A 22,851-nucleotide genomic window follows, 5' to 3' on the forward strand; every position below is an offset into this window, starting at 1 on the left:
AAAAATAGCAATTATTGTGTTGTGATAATCTGTTGATTTGCAGTTACTAATTCCCCAACGATCACCTCATCATTTAATTATCCTGTTTATTTTCTTGACTAAGACACATTTTTTATATAGTTTTTAACCAATACTTGATTAGCCGACAACAATCTTAAATGCAACTGTCTAGTCACTTAAAAGTTTAAAATAGTTTCAGTGATTTCACATTTTCATTAAAAAAATGATATTACAAACTTACAGCTACTTTCATAAACTAGGAAACTTTGATTTAAAAAGAAACAACGACAATTTCAGCACATTTATTGCAATTTCATCAATATTTCATAGCCGAAATTTTAAAATCGAAAATTGTAATAATAGGTCGGTGTAAGTTCTGAATATTTGCACAACTATTTCTATTATTTATAAAGAAAATATACAGCTTGGGGATTTCCATTTTATGTACATGCATGACACATTAGCTATATTATTTCTTCTACTTATATATATATAGCTACATGTAATTACGTATGACTTGACAATTACGCACATTCTGTGTCTTAGTTCGTCATCAATATAATTCGATTCGTATAGGGAATGTCCTTTTTGCATTTCTGTTAATAACGAATCATACATTAATACCTAGTTATCCTAATTCTAAGAGCGTGCGGACACCTGTGACTAAACTCGCACACAAAGATGGCTTTATTTTTTTTATACACAATGAGGTGGCAATCGAGCAAGCGGTCACCTGAATCCGCCAAAATGGCAAAGGCTCACGTATAGCGATCAGCTATCGATTTCAAGACCAAATTGTAGTGCAAATAATAATGATTTGATTGACATTTTAAGTTTGGTCGCGGTTTTTCTGCCAATTTCGCAATGCTGGACACCAAACCGCTGTAACTACTCTGCCTGAAACCACTCTAGCGGCCACGACACAACCTCTATCTGGAACGTAAAGAAAAACTAGGACTTGTAAAAATAACAGATTACGAAAAAGGATAAAAATATTCTCCTTTACGAGGGAAACTCTCACTGCACCACCGAACTTATAACTTAACTAGCTGTGCCTGTGCGACTTCATACGCATGAAATTATGTAAATTTTATTTTATTGCTTACATTTGTCATATTATCAATTACAAATGTCAAAATGACATGACATGATGACAAACCATGGCAACCGAGTTTCCTTGATGTTGGCAGCAACTTATGGTCTCTTTCCCACATTAGGGTTTTTATTCAAAATATTTACTCCCTAAGTTTAATGTCGTAAAATATATAGTCTAATGCGTGTCGCAAGTGTAGGGCTTTTTATTGAAAAGAATTAAACTATTTAAACTTTCGTGAGACATTTTATAATTAATTATTTGCCAGTGCGAGGCGCGACTCGACCGCGATACAACATCTTTAACCCTCACCCTGAAGAAGGACCCCGCAGGGTCTGAAAATGGTCGGTGCCATCACCGGAAAAAGTATGACGTGAGTAAGCCGTTAAATAATTAATTAAAAATGAATTATTCAAAAATATGCTGTAATTGCTGACATATTAGGCAACAAAGTAGTGTTTGTTTACGCTTTATTGTTATAGTATAGATATGGATAGATGGGACAAACAATATGTTTAAAAGCCAAAAAATACGCTAGCTTATTTGCAGGTCTAATGCTTTAATTCCACATGATGACTAATCATTATATACATGCATATAAATACATACATAATTAATATGAAGGTAGCCGTGGCCTGCACGTCAGTAGCCGCGGAGTTTCCGTGGAGGACCAACGTGATTGACCTTTGATAACAAGAAAAATATCCAAGTTTAAAAATGTTTCGTATGTTGTTATTATTAATAGTTGCGTTCGCAAGTGGCCAAATAGTTCCAAGTAAGTAATTTTTTTTTTATAAAACAAATGAATTTTTACTTCATCTTTTCGTTTATTTTATTATTCAACTAACCTGAGTTTTGTTATTATAATGAAAAATTGCATACCTTAGTACCTCCTTGCGTACCTAGTAATTGAAGTGTGAATTTAACTCACACGACCCTCAAATAGCGTGATTTTTTTGCTTTAGAATGCGTTTTCTTTTTAAAAAGTATAGGAACTCTTAAAGTTACCGGATTACCTTGCCCTATGACATTTTTGCAATTCATTTTATTTTTATCGATCTCTCAGAGTTAAAACAAAGAAAATAATTACGTAAACACGTGTTCTAAACTTTTTAATTACACCATGACACTATTTTGACTACTTTGTTGTTTTGACTACGATATTTTTTTTAATAGTTTTTTTTTAACATTGTTCTGATATCGACATAGCAACAAGTATAATGCTTAAAAACATAACTTAAACTAATAAAGTTATTTTAATTCAAATAATCAAAACACACAATTATAATGTCGGAAAATCTAGTTGAGTGATGCTCAACAAGTCACACCGGTTTTACGAATAAAGACAAGGCGACCAGGAAAATGTTGCAAAAACCTTAGTCGACCTGCTCTTTTACTAACGTTGATTATTTTTTGTTCTTCAATACTTGTTTAAGTAATGTTGCATTAAAAATATATAAATTGTATAAATTGTATCGCTTCCTCTTTCACTATTATTTTCCTCTTCCAAAATCCGTACAAACGTATTGTAAACTCTTTGAAAAAACTGTTTTTTTTATATGATTTTAAAGTTTCAATCAATCAACATTTCTATTAGTATAACAACATATTAGATTACTAGCTTTCGCTTACGAAAGTTGCCTATGTGTTCTGCCAGACTATTATCTATGCCAAATTTTATAGAGGTCCGTTCAGCAATTTCGTCTTCAAACTCTAACATCCATCCATTCATCTAATCTTTCGCATTTATGATATTAGTATGATTCATATTCTGATAATTTAGTTTTATCCTCAATCAAGACAAACAATGGCACACATTGAATTGAAATAAATTCCCACACTCGTAAGGAAATCAAAACCGTAGGTACATAGTTTGTAAATGCTACTTGAAATGTGTAAGATTATTTACAGCAGCAACAGGATAATGGTAACCGGTACTTAAATATATTTACTTACTAGCTTGTGCTCGCGACTTCGTCCGCATAAAATAAAAAAAAATACATAGCCTATGTTTCACAACGATAAATTTCTTTTCAAATAGTTAAAGAATTTAAAAATTCGGCCTAGTAGTTTTAACGTGAATCAAATTCATACAAAAATAAAAAAATATATTAGTATAGATATTTATTGTTTAAAAATAAGTAATCTAAAGCTAATAACATTTGACGCCCGCGTTAAGGCTTTTAAAGATACGGGTTAGAAACACGAATTAAATTGAGACATGGCTGGCATCGGAAAACATCATTATAATTACATCATAGAAACCGATCTGGTCAAGGTTACGGGAGTGCACTGGATACGTGCAGTGAAAAGTTTAGACTGATGAGGATAATGAAACGACTTAGTCCTTTCCCCATTATTGCATGATATTTACACGAGATTTTACTTCTTTCGTTGAAAACTTTTAATACGCCCGAATCATAACGATAAATACGGACTGCTTCTAATAGTGATAAGGGGCAGTTTGTAGAAGGCGCGTCAATTTTCCTAACAGTATCGTTATTAAAAGAAGTCAAAGCATTTACTTTAACTCACACTATATAAGATGGAACGTGCTTCCAGGGTCGTGCAATGATTGCAAATTGCTAAGCGAGTGTCCGGCAGCAGTCTACCAAGTCGCCAAGCACAAGAACACCCAAACGCAACAGCTGATCAACAATTCCATTTGTTCTTCCGACTATAACAACGGTATCCCAAAGGTGAGTTATCCGACTGACTTCTAACAAAATGATAAGTCCGCCGAGGACAGACCATTGCACAACAAAGCTATGCGAGGCAGAAATATTCTAGAAAACCACGAGGTTGAGGATTGCCAGGCATCAAGGTGTTGAAGATGGTACTTGTGGTCTGTCGAGTAGTTCGACTAAATTTGACTCCAGGAATTATTCTAAACAATTCTTCGGAGCACTTCCAGTGGTAGATGCGGTAAACAATACAGAGGCATATAACGTCCTTCCGCAAGTCTAATGTTTTCTCATTTGCGTTTAGATGAAAGAAGCTGGGTTTTATATATGAATTACCATATGAACGTCATCGTAGAGCCCGCTTTAACATCTTCGCACGAATGGGTCGGCTCGCCCAGTGAAATATCACGACCACACAGAAAACAGGCGTCAACTGGGAGCAATTCCGAGTTTTGTCTGATAAGTGTAGTGCCGGAGGTCTAATTTTAGTCCCTATTCCATTCCACCCTGTTGGATTTGACAGCGAAGAAGACGCACAGGAAGGAGAATTTTACATTACGTTTATATGCGTCTGTCAATTAAGGGTAGGCAACGCATCTGCAATTACGGATGTCTATGGCCAGCGGTTGCTTTGCCATTTCGGCAGATCCAGGCTGCCACTTGCTCGATTGCTGCCTTATGTTATAAAAAAAAAACTGTGGTTAAAAAATCCATCTACCACCAATAAAATCTTACAATTTATTGTTTGAAAGGTATGCTGTTCAGCGTTCCCGGATTCTCAGGAAGAGATCGACAACCATCCGAACCTGAGACTACTACCCAGTGAATGCGGGGAGATAGAGGGCAGCCAGATTGTCGGAGGCGAGGTTACTAAACTGTACGAGTTCCCCTGGATGGTACTCATATCTTATCAAACACGTATGTTGAACTTACACTTTACTAATAATCTAAACTGTCACACTTTAATGGTCTATAAGAGTCTGATGTATACAGTCCCGTTGATTTCTCACATTTAATTCACACTGAGGAACTGTTAAGTAATCATTTAATTGTGGAATGTAGTAGTTTTGTTTCGTTTTTTAATTGTTACTAGGGAAGTTTATTTGTATTTACGAGTGTAGAAACTCTGACTCTGACTAGGGAAGGTAACGGCACACTATTTGATAGACCTCAATAGAAATACTTGATAAATAAATAATCAAGCATTGTAAGGTTTGTGGCGCACACTTATTTTCTTTATTTTATTAAATTCAGGTACAGGCAAACAGTTTCTTTGCGGGGGAAGTCTGATAAACTCCTTGTACGTGTTAACGGCGGCTCACTGTCTCAAAGATAAGAAGATTGCCGGCGTCAGAATTGGAGACCACGATTATTTAACGAAAGTTGATTGCGAAAAGGACACCGACGTATGCGAGTCTCATTATCAGGTAAAAGAAAATACATTCAAAATTTATTAATAATTTAATTGCTTGTCGTGTATAGTAATAAAACTGCATAACTATATCCTGTTCTGGCCTATGGCCACAAATTTATTTTATCATATTTACAGGACATTGGGGTTGCGGAGAAAATCATGTTTCCGGCATACCAAGGGCCGCCATTGGTGCGTCATGATATTGCGCTACTTAGATTAAAGAGACCTGCCGACCTCTCACGCAGTAAGTAACTGCTATATGCCAAAGATAAATTAGTATTTTTAAAAAATTTATAAATTTTAATTAACTATTTATGTTAGAAAACTACGGTACGATCTGTTTGCCAACAACGGCGAGCTTGAGGGAACGCAATCTCGACAACGAGAAGGCCGTGGTAGCGGGCTGGGGGCTGACTGAGAACGATAGAGAGTCCTCGGTGCTGCTCAAAGTTACAGTGCCTGTACGTTCCAGTGACAACTGCAAGCAGTACTACGGGAGGTAAACCAACGTTTTCCCTTCTACTTTTCCAATAACTACTAGTTTTTCGAGATTACCTCCGTCTTCCCTTGCAATATGTCTACAGCTAGTTTTTTATTCTGTCGCCATTATCTCCATACCGGCATCAGATTAGATCCATTGGGCGTGGGGTATGCAGTAATATAATTCCATTAATAAGTCGGTATCACACTCATTTAGTAACTTCTTACTCTACCACAAACAATTAACTAACAATAAGTCAGATTAAATAGGATTTTAAATTTTATCGGCGATCCGACGCTAACCTGCAATCTTAATGACGCTAGAGCGTGCCATAGATGGCATAGTGCCTCTCAAGATGCCCGTTTGACGTTCCGCCAGAGTGACATAGACTACTCACTCCTGTCAAAGAATCGATTCTAATCGTACTCAACCGATTATCACTTCCGACAATTTACAGAAACACTAAAGAAGATATCACGAAGACCATACTTTGTGCGGGAGAGCTGGGTAAAGACTCATGCAAGGGAGATTCCGGTGGCCCCCTGATGGTTGCAGAGGAGGTGGAAAATGTGTACAAGTACATTCAGCATGGGATCGTCTCTCACGGGCCGACAAAATGCGGCTCACTATTCCCCGGAGTATATACCGATGTGTCCTGGTACATTAAATGGATATTAGACACTATCAGGCCATAAGAATTTATGTTAAATTATTTGATTAGTTTTAATGCGGTAATAAAAGTCTAGATAAATATCGTTTTTTTATAATGGTGATTTATTTTGATTTCAACATTTCCAACCTATCCGGTGAAACCTCTTCGAAGAATACGTAGTTTTTCTGCGAATTATTTCTTATAAACCCCAAAAGACCTTCTCCATGATGTAGAAGTATTAAAAATACGCAATATCATACTTCACCCTTGTACTAATACGATAAATGTGAATTTTGGATGCATTCCGTACACTTTTCAATAACAACTATCTAATTACAAATAATTAAATTACAACGACGACCCTTGCTATTTGCTCAGAATTTAAATAACCATGGCAACCTTATTTTTTGTTGCTATTAGTTATGTCCTTTTCTCTCAAAGCCATTTTTACTCGTCCCCATGATTAGTAATTAAGCTGAAAATGTAGTAAATAGGTTTTCGTATGGAACAAGACATTCCATACTTATTGTTAATACACATGTGTTTATCATACTAATATGATAAAAGAAAAGATTTGTATTTTTGTATACAATGAAATAACTCAAAAACTACTGGGTCGATTTCAAAGATTACTTCACCTTAAAAAAGCTATGTTATTGCTGAATAATGACCATGTTTTTTACTATTTCTTGATTTCACGTGAACGAAGTCGCAAACAAAAAGGCACAAATCACATTTTCACGATTAACTCAATTCAAACTTTAATTGTATCCAGAATCCATTTCATATATTTGGTAATATCTACAAATATATTAATATCGCTGTCTTGTAGTCCTGTCGATAATATTCCGTACTGAGTGTATCTTTTGTAACCTATGTGATCAGTTTTGATCATCAGAGGTGCTCCAATCTCGAAGTGCTTAGAACTTTTCACACATACTGTATTTAGTAGTTTGTCGACATTTCTTGTTCTGAAATAAATAGCAATAGTTAACATGTAATTACTAAAAATCAGTCCCTACCATTAAATTTAGACTTTGTAAATGTTCCTTATTATCAGCCTGCCTTTTTGCCTACAAAGGGTAAACCATGAGCGTCGACAGCCGATGACCTAGGATAGATAGTCTCTCTCCTGGCAACACCTATGGTAGACATAGCATTTACTCTTTGTAAGGACGTGTATGTAAATGTTTTTACAGAGGTAGTGCCCGCTTTACCATCTTTGCACGAATTGCGCGGCTCGCCCGTTACAATACCAAGACCACACAGAAGACAAGCGTGAAGTGGGAGCAGTTCCGCATTTCGTCAGATGTATGTGCGTGCCGGAGCCTAATTTAACCCCTTTACCTACTCACCCTTATCTTGTAAGGAAATAGGTAGGAGAAATTGGATTTGATGGTAAAAGAGACGCTTAAGAAGGCCAAATACTCCATCAATTAAGGATAGGCATCGCATCTGTAATTGCGGATGTTTAAAGGCAGCAGTCGGTTTGCTTTCGGCGAAAAATCACGTGGCCGTTCACTCTTTTGCCATCTTGTTATATAAAAAAAGTATTAAGGGATATTACCGGATATATTCCATGCATTTGACTTCTGAAACAACAGTGGAACTTGACTTTCTCAAAGTATTAGGATTATTTGATAGTCCCCAACCGGCGAGCGTACCTCGCAGTCCTGAGAGATTACGACTTAATAGATCCCTAGCCATGGGTAGACAGATTGCGCCGGCATTAGCTGAAAACACACACAATTCTGAATAAAAAATAACTTCCAAACAAACACGAAGCTATTAAATTACAGACTTTGCATCTGCCGATAGTTTGATCGGGTTGGGCTTCAAGACAAAATTCTACACGCTCGTACTGATTAGGCGCCTTACTAAACTATCGACTAGTTTAAAATCTATGGTAAGCTGGTTAAAATGACAAAAATATATTTACATTTTACTGGATTACAATGATATTTATTGTTATACAGTGAGTTGTTCATCCACGCCTTGGACTAAACTATTGCATAACTGTTGTGCAATGTCGATTGTCGATTGTATCACAGGCATTTCAACTGTTTAGTTGCACAATTAAAAATTGAGTAGTGTATGCACCACCATACAAGCAACAGTTGTGCGATAGTTACAAAGGTGAGCGCGCTCTCTTAGATAGTTTCAAGAATCTTAGAAATGATGTGACAAACATTTCTGGTAAGGCCTCATAAAGGTAAAATAGTTTAGATAATTTTATTGTTATTTATTATTTCTATTGAATTCGCCTATATATTGAGCTAATTTAAGTTCCAAAAATGTATTTTTATTAAGTCATGAATATTTACGTTTTTTGAAGTCAACTGCCTTTTCAAGTCGCAATAGAGCTACGCAGTTTGTAAAAAAAGATGCATTTTCATGGCAATCAGAAGATCTATCGACTTTTTGTACGCGTATATCCTGAAAATGGAAATATGATTAAAAAAAACAAACGAAATCGATAGATAGAAAGATCCGGTACGTTCCAAGAAAATCCCGGAACCCTCTTGTATTGCAATCTTGTATTTTTATTGCTTCGTAGTTGACCACCGAGGGGGCTTAACTAGGTCAAAACCTACATAACCCTGTGTTCCCTCCAGAACGCAGGGCATCTTTTGAAGATTTCCCCCACAAAAAAGGCCTTCATTGTCATATTACCATTTGAACTTTGAAATTTACAATTAAAAGATTTACGGATTTCTTAATAATAATAAAACAATGCTTTTATAATGTCATGCGGATGATACCGCATGGAAACAGCTAGTTAACCTATATTCATTTGTGGCGAAATCCATACAAGCGTTAGCTGTTTCGCGAATGGAACGCTAGATCACAGAACACAGAAGACAAGCGTCAAGAATTATTTCCTCGTTTAGAAAATTGCATCTGTACTAGTCTAGTTTGTTTACATAAATCGCAAAGTTAACCCACCTGCGCGGGCAATGCACAAATTGTATCTCCACCTTCATCTTCGCAATCACTTTCAGTGTTTATATTGTATTCTCCAATTCTAACACTCCTTGCATTATAGTGATCAATATCAGTGCATTCAACCAATGTAAGAACATATCTGGAGTTTATTAAGGTACCACTACTGAGGAATTTTTCTTCTTTGTCTGTGAAAACAATTTAAACAAAAACATGTCTATGCTCTCCTAAACATTTTTATTTATTTTCGATCTCGTTATATATACTGCACATTTGCAATTAAGTTCATTAACTTCTGTAACATCCTTTTTTAAATATTTTATAGGGAAAGGGGGGATTTTTCACTTTGAAAAGACATGTCAATTTCATAGTGCTACGCTTAGTGTTTAAGAAACGAGCTGGCATAATCGCACAGCCCCTGCACATCCATATTTTAAAATTTGATTTAAATATTTAAAATGTACTATTTCGATCCCCTATATAGTTGAGAGCGTCGGTGGCTCAGTGGTTTGAACACTTGACTTGTAACCTACAGGTCTTGGGTTCGAATCCCGCCATGTACCAATGTGATTTTCGATTTTTCGAATTTTCATATGTACATAATTTACCCGACGTTCTTACGGTGAAGGAAAACATTGTGATGCAACCTGCACATATCGGCGAAGAAATTCAAAGATATATGTGAAGTCAACCAACCCAACCCAACTAGTCAACCAGCGTGGTTGACTATGGCCTAGTCACCCCATATTAGGGTAGGCTCCGAGCCCCTCAGTGGGGACATATAGTGAGCTGGTGATGATATAGTTGGATACAGTTACAAGCACACATGTCACTTTACTATGAGGCTATTAAATTGGCCAAATAATTGTATGAATGAATATTAATAAGAGGTACAAAATAAACGTTCTTACATGTATCTTTACCCTAAAATTTTATTATTTTTACCAATTGGCTGCCAACAAATTACTACTTTAAAATATTAGAATACTAAAATCTTCACAAGCTTTCGTTTAAAAAAATAAATACCTGATTCACTGTTAAATATCAGAGCCATCCAGGGAAACTCTTCAAAATGTGGTTTATCAGATATTGTGTAGTCTTCGTTGATGTTACCACATACCTTCGGTAATAGATTAAGGTTAGGATGATTTTCTATTTCATCATCTTAAACAGATGTAGAATAAATGTTATTTCATTGAATTTAGCTTAATTCCAACATAGTGAATTCACGATTATTAAAAAAAGAAAACTAGGAAATATACTCACTAGCACTACTTTCATTAATATAATAAGACAAAAGAAACCAAATAGCTCCTAATTCATAAAGCTTCATAAAGAAATGCATCATCACTTCACGCGAGAGATAATTAAATACGTATCAAAATAACCTACGTCTATTAAGGCTTCTACAAAACTAACTTCTAATGTATACTTGTTATAAATAAAACGTACTCGTTGTCCTTGGTGGCTACTACGCGCTACGCGATGCGACCCGACGCGTAAATAGAGCAATTGTTTATCTTACTAATCTTAGTAATATTATAAATGCGAAAGTTTAGATGGATGGATGGATGTTTGTTAGCGTTTGTAGCCTAAACGGCTGAACGGATCTCCATGAAATTTGGCACAGGTTTAGAGCATAGTCTGGTAGAACACATAGGCTACATTTTATCACGGGAATAGTTACGGTTCCCGTGGGATTCATTAATTTAGTTTTTTAATGTTTACTCGATCATTCTGCAACGGTTCAAATTGAAATTTGGCACAGATATAAAACAAAGTCTGGAGTACACATGGGATAAGCTTCATCCCCGAGCAATGTCCGGTTCCCGAGGGATACGTAGCTTTTTGTAATTTATATAGTTCGTATGTTTTCTAATACCACGCGGACGAAGTCGTGGGCAACAGCTCGTTTATTATATATTTTTTTCAAATAATAATACAAACGTTTAAACCGTAATAATACAAAATATGTGCAAGGGCGGCATTATTAGTAGTAGTTAGTAGTCTTAAAGACAACCCAGTGGGACAGGAGAAGCTAGACAACACACAAGGAAAATTAATACATATAAAATAACACTAACACAAATATATACATCCTGCATAATAAGCAAACATACATATATAGCAAATAAACTTAATAAGGAAAAAGCAAAACATATTACACTGTAGGCAGATCACAGCTGAGCACAATGTAACCAGATCGCACTTTCCCAACGCCTAACTACCGCCCTTTTGTTTAAAGAAAGGGTGAGCAGGGGAAGTGAACTTGGCAAAGAAAGGCAAAGGAAATATCCTATTTATGTGTGTCCTTCTGTTAATTAGTGTAGGCAATGTAACTGCGGATGTCTATGTGTAGCACTTCGCTTCGCTATTTAGGCAAATTCCAGTTGCCGCTTGCCTGTATAACACCGTAAGATAAAAATGAGCTTCAAGCACTCCGCACCCGTAGATGGTTCTTCATACAGTCTGCGTACTGTACTTTTAATACGGAGCTTTGAATCTGGAAGCTATCCTTGTTAAGCTTTTTAAATTTTTAGCGCAGTCTAGGGTTTTTGTTAGATCACATATTATCCACGTTAACTGTCATCAATGAAGGAAATCAGAAACAAAGATTTGACAAGACATTTAAAGCGGCCGGAAGTAGAGACCGATATTGCCGTTTCAGTATCCATTGAAACTTATTAATCTAAATACAAAATGTGTTTTTCATAGACAGCTTATAAGTGCAAACTGCGGGCCAAACAATATAAATAAAATAAAATAAATAATAGAAGCCTTTATCGCTGTTCTTAAATCAAAGTAATATTTTAAATTTACAATTACATGCTACTTAATATTTAGGGAGATTCCATGTGACAATTATAATGATAAACTAAAAGAAACCAAAGCTTAAGTTAAACAAAAATTTAATATTAAAAACAAAAAGTAAAAAAAAAGCCAAACAATATAGTTAATCACATAGGGAGGAAAACACATGATGTGAGTAATCAAGAGAACTCTATTTATATATTTTGTAAAGCTCTGATAACCTCAAACACAATAAATAATGAAGTGGGTTATACCAGACTACTAACAAAAAGGCGTGTAGGAAAATTGAATCCAGAAACAAAGGATGGTTACCACTGTCATCGGGCGTAGTTAGTATGATGAAAGCCACGGCGAGAGGACAACGTGCATTGACGATGCAGTTCCTTCCCATTGTATTGTATTGTTTACTCTTTACAGCTGTCACCACTGCTCTCAGTGAGTACAAATATATGCTAACATTTTTTTTTAAATAGTTATCTTATTAACAACACATCATGTTAAACATTTGTTTGAATTAAATTTGATCACAAAAATGTAGTAGTTCCCGACGAATAATCTTTATTTATAAAGCAGTGAATGTTAAAAGTAACTAGTTATAGTTATTCTATAAATAGTACTAGTTACATGGAGAAGAGTAAAAAGTATTTCTTCGCGAAATATGGCTGATTAAAATAACGTTTTTGTTTATAGATCGTCGTTTATGTATATCGTTTATGCTTACAGAAAGATGCGACGATTGCGTCAAAGCAGTTGATTGTAAGCCGGCTTTGGATCTACTTCTCAGTGACAGAAGTCCGGAAGCATATAAACAACTGCGAGATGCCGCTTGTGATGTTAAAGGTTCTCATAAGGTAATTCACATACAAACTTTAGAATGATAAGAAGCATTACAAAAGTCTGTAACTATTGTTTATTCGTCATTAGAAAACATCCGACACTGTTTTATATCTTCCGAATTTTGATAACCTATTAACTTTGTAAATTGAGTGTTATAATTGCTATCCGAATTTAAGAATCTTAAAGAACCCGTGCATATTGTCGCGACGTCATCTATTTATGAATAGCGAAATTCATATCCGAAGAATAATCGAGCTGTTTCCAGAATGTTCGATCGCCGCAAGTGGCGAAAATGACGTTCGCGAAAAAATGTCTGGAATATTCGAAACGGCGTCGAGAATGTTCCATTATGAAATGTATGATATTGGGACAATCGAGAAAGTTCTGGAATAAAATGACAAATGAATAACGAAAAGAAGATCGAAATTCAGGGTATATAAGGGGAGTTAGTCGTGAACCGGGGAGTCTTACGGTGGAAAGTGAACTGCGACGCAGAACTCTTAAGTAAATTGCGAAGAAGATTTATGTGACCGCGAAGTGAAAGTGCAAGTGTTATAGTGACAGTGGTGTTCTGTAAAGTGCTCTGTGTTAGTGATCCTGTATTTTGTGTGTCGTGAAGTATTAAGGAAGAAGTGTGTGAGTGTAGTGAATCGCAGTCTCTGTAAGTCATGAATAAATTTAAGAATAAATTATCAAAGCGTTTTAACTCTATGCTACACGCTCGTAACAATATATTATTACAATTTTCATTAACTCCAGTACATTTATTTTTGATTCTTTTTTGTTTTTATCAAAATTAATTCTAGTTTATTCGTGTAGTTGATTCGTAATATTTTCATCTTTGAAGTAATAATATTTTGTAAATAGGTCTGCTGTTCTAGCATACTTGGAGTGCGATTTTCAACTGACGACATTGAGAACAACGCACAAACTACTGGAGACGAAATCGAAAATCATCGTAACATCCGTCTTCTAGCAAGTGAGTGTGGTGATATAGACGGAAGCAGAATTATTGGCGGAACAACTGCGGGCCTTTATGAGTTTCCCTGGATGGCCCTCATTTCTTACAATGAAGGTGAGTATTACTACTAATTGAGCCTAGTGAGTACGGGAGTTTCAAATGTTTAAATGTTGACAGCGTTTAATTCTAGGAGGAAATTTGAAGTTTAAATGCGGTGGCTCAGTTATAACAGCGAGGTACGTGATGACAGCCGGACACTGCATCAACAAAAGTATAGTTGGAGTGAGAATAGGTGATTACGACATAAGCCAACCAGAAGATTGTGTGGGGGAGGAGGAACTCCGTGAATGTGAATCTAATTATCAGGTACAGCAAGTATTTTTTTTTATTAAATACTAGCTGTTCCCGTGCGGCTTCATCCGCATGGAATTATGAAAATTTTATTTTATTGTTTACATTTGTCAAATTATCAATAGCAAATGTCAAAATTACATGACATGACAAACCTTAGCAATCTTTTAAAAGTGTTCTTATATCTGCAACAGGACATTACCGTAACGCATCGCATACGTCATCCCAAATACGTCACAGAGTCAGTTGGAGTGGCGTTGCATGACATCGGGCTGCTACGTCTTGCTACTCCTGTGGAATTTTCCTATAGTAAGATTCATGAATAAATCTTTACATTAACGGTAATACAGTACTTGCAATCAAATGTATGTAAAATTCTGTAGCTAAATCATACCTTTTCATCCACAGGAAATTCTGGAACTATTTGTTTACCGATAACGAAGGTTCTACGGGAAAGCGCATTACCTGATGACCACGGTACAGTAGCCGGTTGGGGAGCGACAGAAACACAACAGCAATCCAACGTTCTACTCAAAGTTCAAGTGACTATGTACTCAGAATTGACGTGCAAATCTTTATACAAAGAGTGAGCAAAAATAAACCCTATTCACGTTTACAACTAACACTAAAATTAAGTGAACAGATTAACATTTTACACATCCATAACTGCATATATTAAAAACCAGATACGCAGGGTCTAATATCAAAGTGCTTTTTTATATCATAAGGTGGCAAACGAGTAAGCGGTCACCTGGATCCGCCAAAATAACGAATGACGCGTTGCCTACCTTTGATCGACGATGGAGAAGACGCATATAAAGATGTTATTGTATATTTCACCTTTCTATTCTCTCTTACACCGTCAAATCCACGTCCCCTTCCCATTCTATTTGTATAAGAAAAAGAGTGGGAAGGAAAAGGACCTAAAGTAGGGTCGCCGGCACCACACTCATCAGACGAAAAGCGGAATTGCTCACACTTCACGCCTGTCTTCTGTGTGGTCGTGGTATTTCACTATTAAAGCGGGCTCTCCTACTGTTAAGCTTTACCGCTATTAAAGGGAGTGCAGTTAAAGAAAACTTAAAGTTTTTTTATTAGACAATAATATAACAATGTTTTCAGTGCTTTTCGATCGCGGCCATATAATTCAAACAAGTTGATGAATACTATATGCGCCGGCGAGACTGGCCGTGATTCTTGCAAAGGAGACTCTGGAGGACCTCTCATGGTTGAAGCACCTTACAACGGAACGTACAAATTTGTTCAAATCGGCATCATTTCTTTCGGGCTTGAGGGTTGTGGTACAAATAAACCTGGACTATACACGGATGTCCGAAAATATATGAAATGGATTTTAGATACTATTAAACCATAGAATTTTACCAAACATACAATCATACAAATATTATAAATGCGAATGTTTAGATGAATGGAACTATAAACGGCTAAACGGATTTTGATGAAATTCGGCATACATGTAGATAATAGTCTGGAAGAACACATAGGCTACTCTGTGTTGTTCTTTTATTATTACGCGGACGGAGTCGCGGACGAAAACTAGTATAATATACGAATAAAACTATAGTTAGATATTTAGTTGAACACGTGTTTAACACTTTGACCGCTTCTAATTGATGACACGGAGGTCAACATTGTTGTATGTTTTACCCCAAACGTATATAACCACACTGCTTTCGATATAAGATCATTGTAATTTACTCGTTACGATCGCATTTGAAAGCCTAAGATTAATAATATTTTAATAATCAGTATTTGTAAAAAATCCTCGCCGCCGCGACGCATCACGGTACGAAAGTATTGATGTGCACCCCTGCTCCGACTACAAACTGTCGCCCCACGTATCCATTTTATCATGTTATTTCATATAAGTATTTATTAGATTGTTAACTTTTTAATGGTTAAAGTTACTGGCAATTTATAATTTTGATTACTGGCCGAATGTGCATTTGTCATTGAATAGAAAAATATGCGCTTCGTTTATGATAAAGTCAATTGTTCAATCTCTATAAATGTTTGCAATCTGATTAGATTGTGTGGTGCAGTTTTCATTCAAGATGGTCAGTTTTCATTAATGATGGTGTTTCTAATGTTAGGCGATTTATATTTCAATATCTCCGACTTACGCACGCCTACAATGGAGTAGTCACTGCTCGTCACTCCGACAAATAAATGTATAAAACACTAATTAGATTAATGCAATAAATTCAATTTTTAACTAACCGTCTTTTCTTTAACATCGTTGGTCATATGACGCTGTCAAAACGACATTGTTAGTTCACATGAGAGATAATTTAGTTTGACTTATGGTCAGATAACGTTTACAATCTATAGATAGGTTTTAGTAACGTATTTTCCGATGGAACAACCGCGTTACCAGTGTCTGTCTCATCGAGCCAATTATGTTTTCCGTACTATAGATGTGTTGACTTAGATGTAGTGATGCCGGACTTCTCTTGTGGCCATCATGCCAGGAGATTTGCCAAAATCGCCACGCTTTGCCAGCGAGTTAGCGATCGGAGTTTCTCCACCGTTTTTGTTAGTTACACTACTTTCCGTCCTTCGATGGGCTGAAAGCAGTTTAACGATGAAAATCAGTTCTAGCAACAAAATACGTAGTTGCAGTTTTGCAAGGAATTGTCACGTTAGTTACTAAACTTCTTTCCTCAACTGATTACTATTGTTATTGTTATTAGGTTCATAAGTCAGTTATGATAACCCCAGCACAGATGACTAATGATTAAAAGTAAATTCCAATAAATAGTATAGTGTCTAAATATGATATAATAGATTTTAAAAAAATGTTTTCAACTTGATATTCTTTTTTTGACCGACTTCCCAAAAGAAGGATGTATCCAATTCGTCTGCATGTTTTTTTTACTATGCATTTTTTCCCTCAGTAATATTATTATGTTGTTTCTTTTTAAATTGAATTAGCAAGAAACTTAGTGTATTTTCATATTTCATTTTAATTTTGAAGCGTCAATTGTTTAATGGTTAAAAATATTTCCGATGGCGAGTGTTTGTATCCTGCAATTCGACTACAGTCACAACCCATATCCTAGCATAATCCTAGAGCTTAGTTGGAACAAGAAATATTAATGAATTAAGAAAGATACTACCAATATTCCTAAATTTTGCTTGATCGGGCCCTAATGTCAAGTTACAATGAACTTATAAGTCAACACTGTATAAATGTAATTAAATTTTGTTCCAGTATCCCAACACAGGAACAAGTAGACAGAACGACAAATATATTCTGTGCAGGCAATGACTCTTGTAATGGTGACTCTGGAGGATCTCTCTTGGTCGAAGCATTTTATGAAGACATATACAAATATGTCCAATTCTGTGTCGTGTCTAATAGGTCTAGAATATGTTACTTGTTAAATAATATTATTGTTATTAATATAAAGGCCACCCCACCACCCCAAATTTTTCGATATCGGTGTCGAGATATCGGTAAAAAGAGCGCAACACTATTGTTGTCCATGTCCATGTTTTTCCTTGTGTTCAGAATAATTAAAATAGTTGAAATATTTTTATCATGGCAACTATTTGTCGCGGTAATTAATTTTGACAGATTTCCGTTCATTGTTTAAGTCCCGACTCTTAATATGAAGTAGTTACTACTCTTTGGACAAAACAACGTGCCTACAAGATGCGGTCGCTCCCAGTTGTATTGTGCTGTGTATTGCTTGCGACCCTTACTACTGCTTTCAGTGAGTTTACCATAATTTATCATTTATCATAATCACAATTAATAACAATATATACTATTATAATTAGCCTTGTCTCTGAATAGAAAAAAAATTAAATGTTTTTGACTTTTTATTATTAGCATTATTTTTTTTCTTTACATTTATTCATATATTTATTGTGTTTCTTCTTTTTGAAATTGATTTAGCGAGAAACTTAATTGTCTCAATAGATAAGTACTTTAACTTCGTCTTGTGTCTTGGACAATATCATATCAGTGTCAGGGACCTGAGAAGCTATAAATAAAATGACAATTCTTTGGAATACTTCTAGTTTACAATAATGTTACGAATGTAGAAAGGAAGTAAGATTTATTTTAATCGTGAAACTTATATTAAAAATAAATATTTCCGATGACGATGTCGAGAGTTCGTATCCTGCCATTTGACTATAGTCGGATATATAGATTTACGTTTCAATACCAGAAAAATGCGACAATTGCAAGAGGATAACAAACTGTGCACCGGCTATGCAGCTAGCCCGTTTAAACAGTCGGGCGGCACTTCAACAGCTCCAAGTCGCTTTCTGTGGCTTTGATGTGATTCAAAAGGTTTGCAAACATTCACAAACTACGTTCATAAAAGATAGAGAAAGACCGAAGAAAGTATGGATGGATTGTGTAAGAGGATATGGTCAAAAGGGAGTGAATTTAGATATGACGGCTGATAGAGATGTAAGAGCAGCACATACTATGCCGACCCTGCGTAACGGATAAGGGCAAGTTGAAAATGGACTTCTCTTATCCTAAACATACTTTACAATTACCAGAAACTATGCAGAAATCGGGAATACGCCTGCCAGTATTAAGATAGTAGCGAGCATGCCACCTAATGACACACGCCAGCCACTGGCACATTGCGTATACACATGTCAGTGAAATGTGACCGTGATCATAAGAGACGTGTGAGTGTTTAGCTTCGGACCAAACCCCTCGCCACTACCTTAACTTAAATATACGCTGGTGTAGCAAAATCTAATGTTGTGCTGCCTTGTACGTATCACGTGCCCGGTACATTGGTATACTAGCATACCAGCTACAGGCATGTATATTTCCGGCCTTAAACAAGATAATTTTTACAGAGATAACATCTCGTGAACTCGCAACACTAATATATTTTTCATGCTACCTATTAAGGTATCTATTAAGACACAAATTCAAACCTATCAGATTTTCACTTCTGTATTTTTGTGAATAGGTCTGCTGTTCTGATTTATTACCAACTCGTCTTATGAATGAAAAAAATGCACAAACTTCTGGAGACGAAATCGAAAATCATCGTAATATCCGACTTCTACCAACTGAGTGTGGCGATGTGGACGGAAACAAAATTATAGGCGGAACCACTGCTGGCCTTTTTGAGTTTCCCTGGATGGCCCTCATTTCATACAATTATAGTGAGTGATTTGAAATGTTAGTGGACCCAGTGTGTACAGGAATTAGAGAATGTTCTAAGAATTTTGAACGCGTTTGATTCTAGATGGGATTTTAATGTTTAAATGTGGAGGCACAGTTATAACTGCGAGGTACGTGCTGACGGCTGCACACTGCATCAACCAACATATAGTTGCAGTTAGAATCGGTGACTATGACGTTAGCCAAGCAGAAGATTGCGTGGGGGAGGACGAAATACTCGATTGTGCATCTAAATATCAGGTATAGAAGGAGATTTTTTATCAAATAATAAACTGAACACAAAAGAAATGTTACAAGTAATGTGAATAATATTATATACTTAAATCATATCATACTTTCTACTTTTAATATTACTAGCTGTTGCTCGCGACTACGTCCACGTGGAATTAAATTAAAAAAACCATAGCCATGTTACTCAGTGAAAACGTAGCTTTTTAATGGTGAAAGACCTTTTGAAGTCAGCCTAGTAGTTTTTGAGTTATTCCAATACATACAAAAAATCAAATCTTTCCTCTTTATAATATTAGAATAAAGATTAATGCGAAAGTTTGGACGGATGTGTGGAAGTTTGTTTGAGTCGTTCAGAGATTATTCTCTGAACGGTTTTCGATGAAATTTGGCACATATGTAGAGGATACACATAGAACTTACTTACTTTTGTTTTCTTATCTTAATCGCGAAAAAAGTTGCGGGCCAAAGCTAGTAATAAATAATATGTAATGTTACACTTCCAACAGGACATCTTCGTAACTCATAAGATAGCTCATTTCGGATACGTTTCGCGTCCATATGTCCTAAATGACATTGGGCTGCTACGTCTCGCCACACCTGTAGACTTTTCTTACGGTAAGTTTTTTGGTTATTAGATTTATATACTTGTAATTAACTTCTGATTGGTTGAGATTCCACATTAATGTTTTAAATAATTTGATGTAATATGTTCTATGAGTTTGGTGATTTGAAATTTACTTTCCTAAACCATACTTATTTAACTATTTCTAACTAAAGTTTACCTTTTTATATCAGTGAATTCAGGCGTCATTTGTTTACCTGTTACAAAAGAACTACGAGAAAAAGATCTGTCGGGTGAGAGAGGTGTCGTGACCGGCTGGGGTTTGACAGAAAATCAAACTAAATCCAATATTCTTCTCAAAGTTGAGTTACCTATATTCTCAAAATCTTCGTGTAATACGTTTTACAAAGGGTAAGGAAATAGAAAAACTTTCTATTAATGATTTTAACTGTGATGTTAATTTTACGCTCCACTGTAAAAGAAGTTTTAGAAGACAAATATGAATTAAAGATACTCCGGGGAATTTAATATTGGACCTAATAACAATACACATAGAGTTGAAAATTGGTGAGAATATTTGGAACACCATTATATGTGAACACTGAAAAATCCCATCTACGTGTGGCATCATGTTTGGAACATACGTACCATACCAATTTCTGCGAATTATTTTAGTCACTCCTAAATTTTACTTATCTTGACCGGACTTTAACGTCAAGTAATAATAAAGTTATAATTCAACACTGTATAAACATAATTAAATTTTGTTCCAGTATCTCAAAACAGGAAAAAGTAGACAGAATGACAAACACGTTTTGTGCTGGTGAAACAGGCCATGACTCTTGCAATGGTGACTCTGGAGGACCTCTCATGGTCGAAACTTTTTACGATGATCTATACAAATATGTCCAATTCGGTGTCGTGTCTTATGGGTCTAGAACATGTGGTTTAGATAAACCTGGAATATACACGGATGTCCGAAAGTTTATGAAATGGATTTTGGATACAATTAAACCATAAAATGAAAAACCAGAAAATATACGTAAAAATTAGTCTGGTAATAATAATCGATATCAAATAAAGTTAGTTCGTTTGGGTTTCTGTAGGGATATTGCCTAGCAGTCAAAGACATGTCTCCAAAGGACTCTTTCAAGTTCTATTTTCATGTCTATCGAATAAAGTAAAACATTTATTATGTAAGACTATTTTTAAGTTCATATTGTATTCTTAAAACATAAATAAACAATACATAATAAGTAAGTAAATAAAACATTTTTTATTTAATCAATACATAATAACCTAACCTAATCTTAAGATTAACGCCTTTTTAAAAAAAATCTTGATTTGAAGTAAATAACTATTGCTCGCAGAAGATATGCCGATGGTCTCATGACGTCACTCGTTAGCTGAGGTTACTGAATAGATGTGCACGGGTCGGGGTCAGTGTTAGTGGGAACGGAGGATAATTTTTGGGAAATACCCAAACATAAAAATACTTAAATAAAGTAAAGTTTTATTTAATTTGTTTTTTCACAGTTTAAAATAATGTAGCTATAGATATCTAAACTTTTCCGAATGTACTACTGTTTGACGTTGACAGGGAATCCCCTTTTTTAACCTTTGCCCGTGCTTCAAGGGCAAATCATTATGTAATTTTTTGTTCCGCCCTACCTGCAACCATTGCTGCTCTACTGCAAATTGGACTCTAGCTACGGCCTTGGTTTGACCAGGGTTAATGTAATAAATTAGAAAACTATTAGTTATTGGTAATAGGTTATGATAAAATAAAAAAAAACTTCAGAAACCCAACATAAATGAGTCTATTATTGTTACATCCTAGCTTAGCCCGGGACTCCAGCTGCGTGGTATTAAAAAAACTAAAGTAAGTAGGCTTTGTGTAATTCCAGACTATGCTCTACATCTATGCCAAATTTCATAAAGATCTGTTCAGCCGTTTACGCGACAAACTCTAACAAACATCCATACATCCATCCGTCTAAACTTTTACATTTACAATATTCTTAAGAAGTAAGGAGGAAGATGACCGTGAATATTCTTGAGAACGATACCTTCACGTCATCGACAACATTAAAACATATTGCCTAAATATGACGATCTGCGTTATTTTGCGATAGTTAAAATTATTTTAAACAAAACAAGTGACGAAAACATGACCTGACCTGCTATTGATAATTACATTAATTCATTTACGTTCGCAAACCAATTATTTTACGTAATTACTAGCTGTTCCCGTGCGGCTTCATCCGTATAAAATTATGAAAACTTTATTTTGTTGTTTATATTTGTCAAATTATCAATAGCAAATGTCAAAATGACATGACAAACCTTAGCAATCTTTCTTTCTTGATGTTGGCAGCAACTTATGGTCTCTTTTCCACCTTAGGATTTTTATCCAAAATATTTACCCCCTAAGTTTAATGCCATGAAAATATATAGCCTAAAGCATGACGTATGTGTAGGGATTTTATTAAAGAAAGAATTATTCAAAAATATGCTGTAATTGCTGACATCTTAGACAACAAAGAAGTGTGTGTTTACGCTTTATTATAATAGTATAGATAATGAATGGGCATTTCCCTATGAGAGTAATACAATTATAGTTTGTCTTACTAAGGTTGA

The 22,851-nt window shown here is 35.4% G+C and overlaps 4 protein-coding genes across 6 annotated transcripts; 3 read left to right on the forward strand and 1 right to left on the reverse strand.

Moving 5' to 3' along the window:
* The first annotated feature begins 1,723 nt into the window (after positions 1–1,723).
* On the forward strand, positions 1,724–6,439 carry LOC106103850 (serine protease easter-like). The gene is made up of 7 exons (XM_013283759.1): positions 1,724–1,868; positions 3,656–3,792; positions 4,530–4,695; positions 5,032–5,204; positions 5,327–5,435; positions 5,513–5,690; positions 6,130–6,439. The coding sequence occupies exons 1-7, from the start codon at positions 1,811–1,813 to the stop codon at positions 6,365–6,367; spliced, it is 1,059 nt and encodes a 352-aa protein (XP_013139213.1). The 5' UTR covers positions 1,724–1,810; the 3' UTR covers positions 6,368–6,439.
* Positions 6,440–7,068: 629 nt separating this feature from the next.
* Positions 7,069–11,870, reverse strand: LOC106103851 (serine protease easter-like). 3 transcript variants are annotated; one of them, XM_013283762.1, is made up of 6 exons: positions 11,433–11,870; positions 10,294–10,431; positions 9,271–9,455; positions 8,649–8,760; positions 7,892–8,057; positions 7,069–7,295 (listed from the first exon to the last, which is right to left on the reverse strand). In XM_013283762.1, exons 2-6 carry the CDS (start codon positions 10,319–10,321, stop codon positions 7,079–7,081), a joined length of 708 nt encoding a protein of 235 aa, XP_013139216.1. In that variant the 5' UTR covers positions 10,322–10,431; positions 11,433–11,870; the 3' UTR covers positions 7,069–7,078. The 3 variants fall into 3 exon arrangements, with proteins under 3 accessions (XP_013139216.1, XP_013139215.1, XP_013139214.1); XM_013283761.1 differs by lacking the exon at positions 11,433–11,870 and adding an exon at positions 10,534–10,732 and having other exon boundaries at positions 10,294–10,387; XM_013283760.1 differs by lacking the exon at positions 11,433–11,870 and adding an exon at positions 10,534–10,730.
* Positions 11,871–12,305: 435 nt separating this feature from the next.
* LOC106103846 (venom protease-like) lies at positions 12,306–15,696 on the forward strand. Its single transcript, XM_013283754.1, has 7 exons — positions 12,306–12,513; positions 12,802–12,929; positions 13,783–13,990; positions 14,067–14,242; positions 14,422–14,536; positions 14,636–14,813; positions 15,350–15,696. Exons 1-7 carry the CDS (start codon positions 12,414–12,416, stop codon positions 15,600–15,602), a joined length of 1,158 nt encoding a protein of 385 aa, XP_013139208.1. The 5' UTR covers positions 12,306–12,413; the 3' UTR covers positions 15,603–15,696.
* A 1,500-nt stretch (positions 15,697–17,196) lies between these two features.
* On the forward strand, positions 17,197–21,476 carry LOC106103848 (serine protease easter-like). The gene is made up of 7 exons (XM_013283757.1): positions 17,197–17,967; positions 18,430–18,554; positions 19,201–19,399; positions 19,483–19,658; positions 20,156–20,264; positions 20,445–20,622; positions 20,985–21,476. Exons 1-7 carry the CDS (start codon positions 17,907–17,909, stop codon positions 21,229–21,231), a joined length of 1,095 nt encoding a protein of 364 aa, XP_013139211.1. The 5' UTR covers positions 17,197–17,906; the 3' UTR covers positions 21,232–21,476.
* Positions 21,477–22,851: the final 1,375 nt, after the last annotated feature.

Source organism: Papilio polytes, unplaced genomic scaffold (genome assembly GCF_000836215.1).
Source record: "Papilio polytes unplaced genomic scaffold, Ppol_1.0 DF823700.1, whole genome shotgun sequence".
In the NCBI taxonomy this organism is placed as follows: Eukaryota; Metazoa; Arthropoda; class Insecta; order Lepidoptera; family Papilionidae; genus Papilio; species Papilio polytes.

Bases quoted from the DNA above. Each gene is read 5' to 3' on its own strand.
- LOC106103848 (XM_013283757.1), top strand. From the start codon at position 17,907: ATGCGGTCGCTCCCAGTTGTATTGTGCTGTGTATTGCTTGCGACCCTT. The intron at 17,968-18,429 runs GTGAGTTTACCA...TTTCAATACCAG, and splicing joins GACCCTTACTACTGCTTTCA to AAAAATGCGACAATTGCAAG. The intron at 20,265-20,444 runs GTAAGTTTTTTG...TTTTTATATCAG, and splicing joins ACCTGTAGACTTTTCTTACG to TGAATTCAGGCGTCATTTGT.
- LOC106103851 (XM_013283760.1), bottom strand. From the start codon at position 10,615: ATGATGCATTTCTTTATGAAGCTTTATGAATTAGGAGCTATTTGGTTT. The intron at 10,432-10,533 runs GTGAGTATATTT...CATCTGTTTAAG, and splicing joins TATTAATGAAAGTAGTGCTA to ATGATGAAATAGAAAATCAT. The intron at 9,456-10,293 runs GTATTTATTTTT...TTGTTTTCACAG, and splicing joins GATATTTAACAGTGAATCAG to ACAAAGAAGAAAAATTCCTC.
- LOC106103850 (XM_013283759.1), top strand. From the start codon at position 1,811: ATGTTTCGTATGTTGTTATTATTAATAGTTGCGTTCGCAAGTGGCCAA. The intron at 5,436-5,512 runs GTAAGTAACTGC...TATTTATGTTAG, and splicing joins ACCTGCCGACCTCTCACGCA to AAAACTACGGTACGATCTGT. The intron at 5,691-6,129 runs GTAAACCAACGT...GACAATTTACAG, and splicing joins TGCAAGCAGTACTACGGGAG to AAACACTAAAGAAGATATCA.
- LOC106103846 (XM_013283754.1), top strand. From the start codon at position 12,414: ATGATGAAAGCCACGGCGAGAGGACAACGTGCATTGACGATGCAGTTC. The intron at 13,991-14,066 runs GTGAGTATTACT...GTTTAATTCTAG, and splicing joins CCTCATTTCTTACAATGAAG to GAGGAAATTTGAAGTTTAAA. The intron at 14,243-14,421 runs GTACAGCAAGTA...TATCTGCAACAG, and splicing joins AATGTGAATCTAATTATCAG to GACATTACCGTAACGCATCG.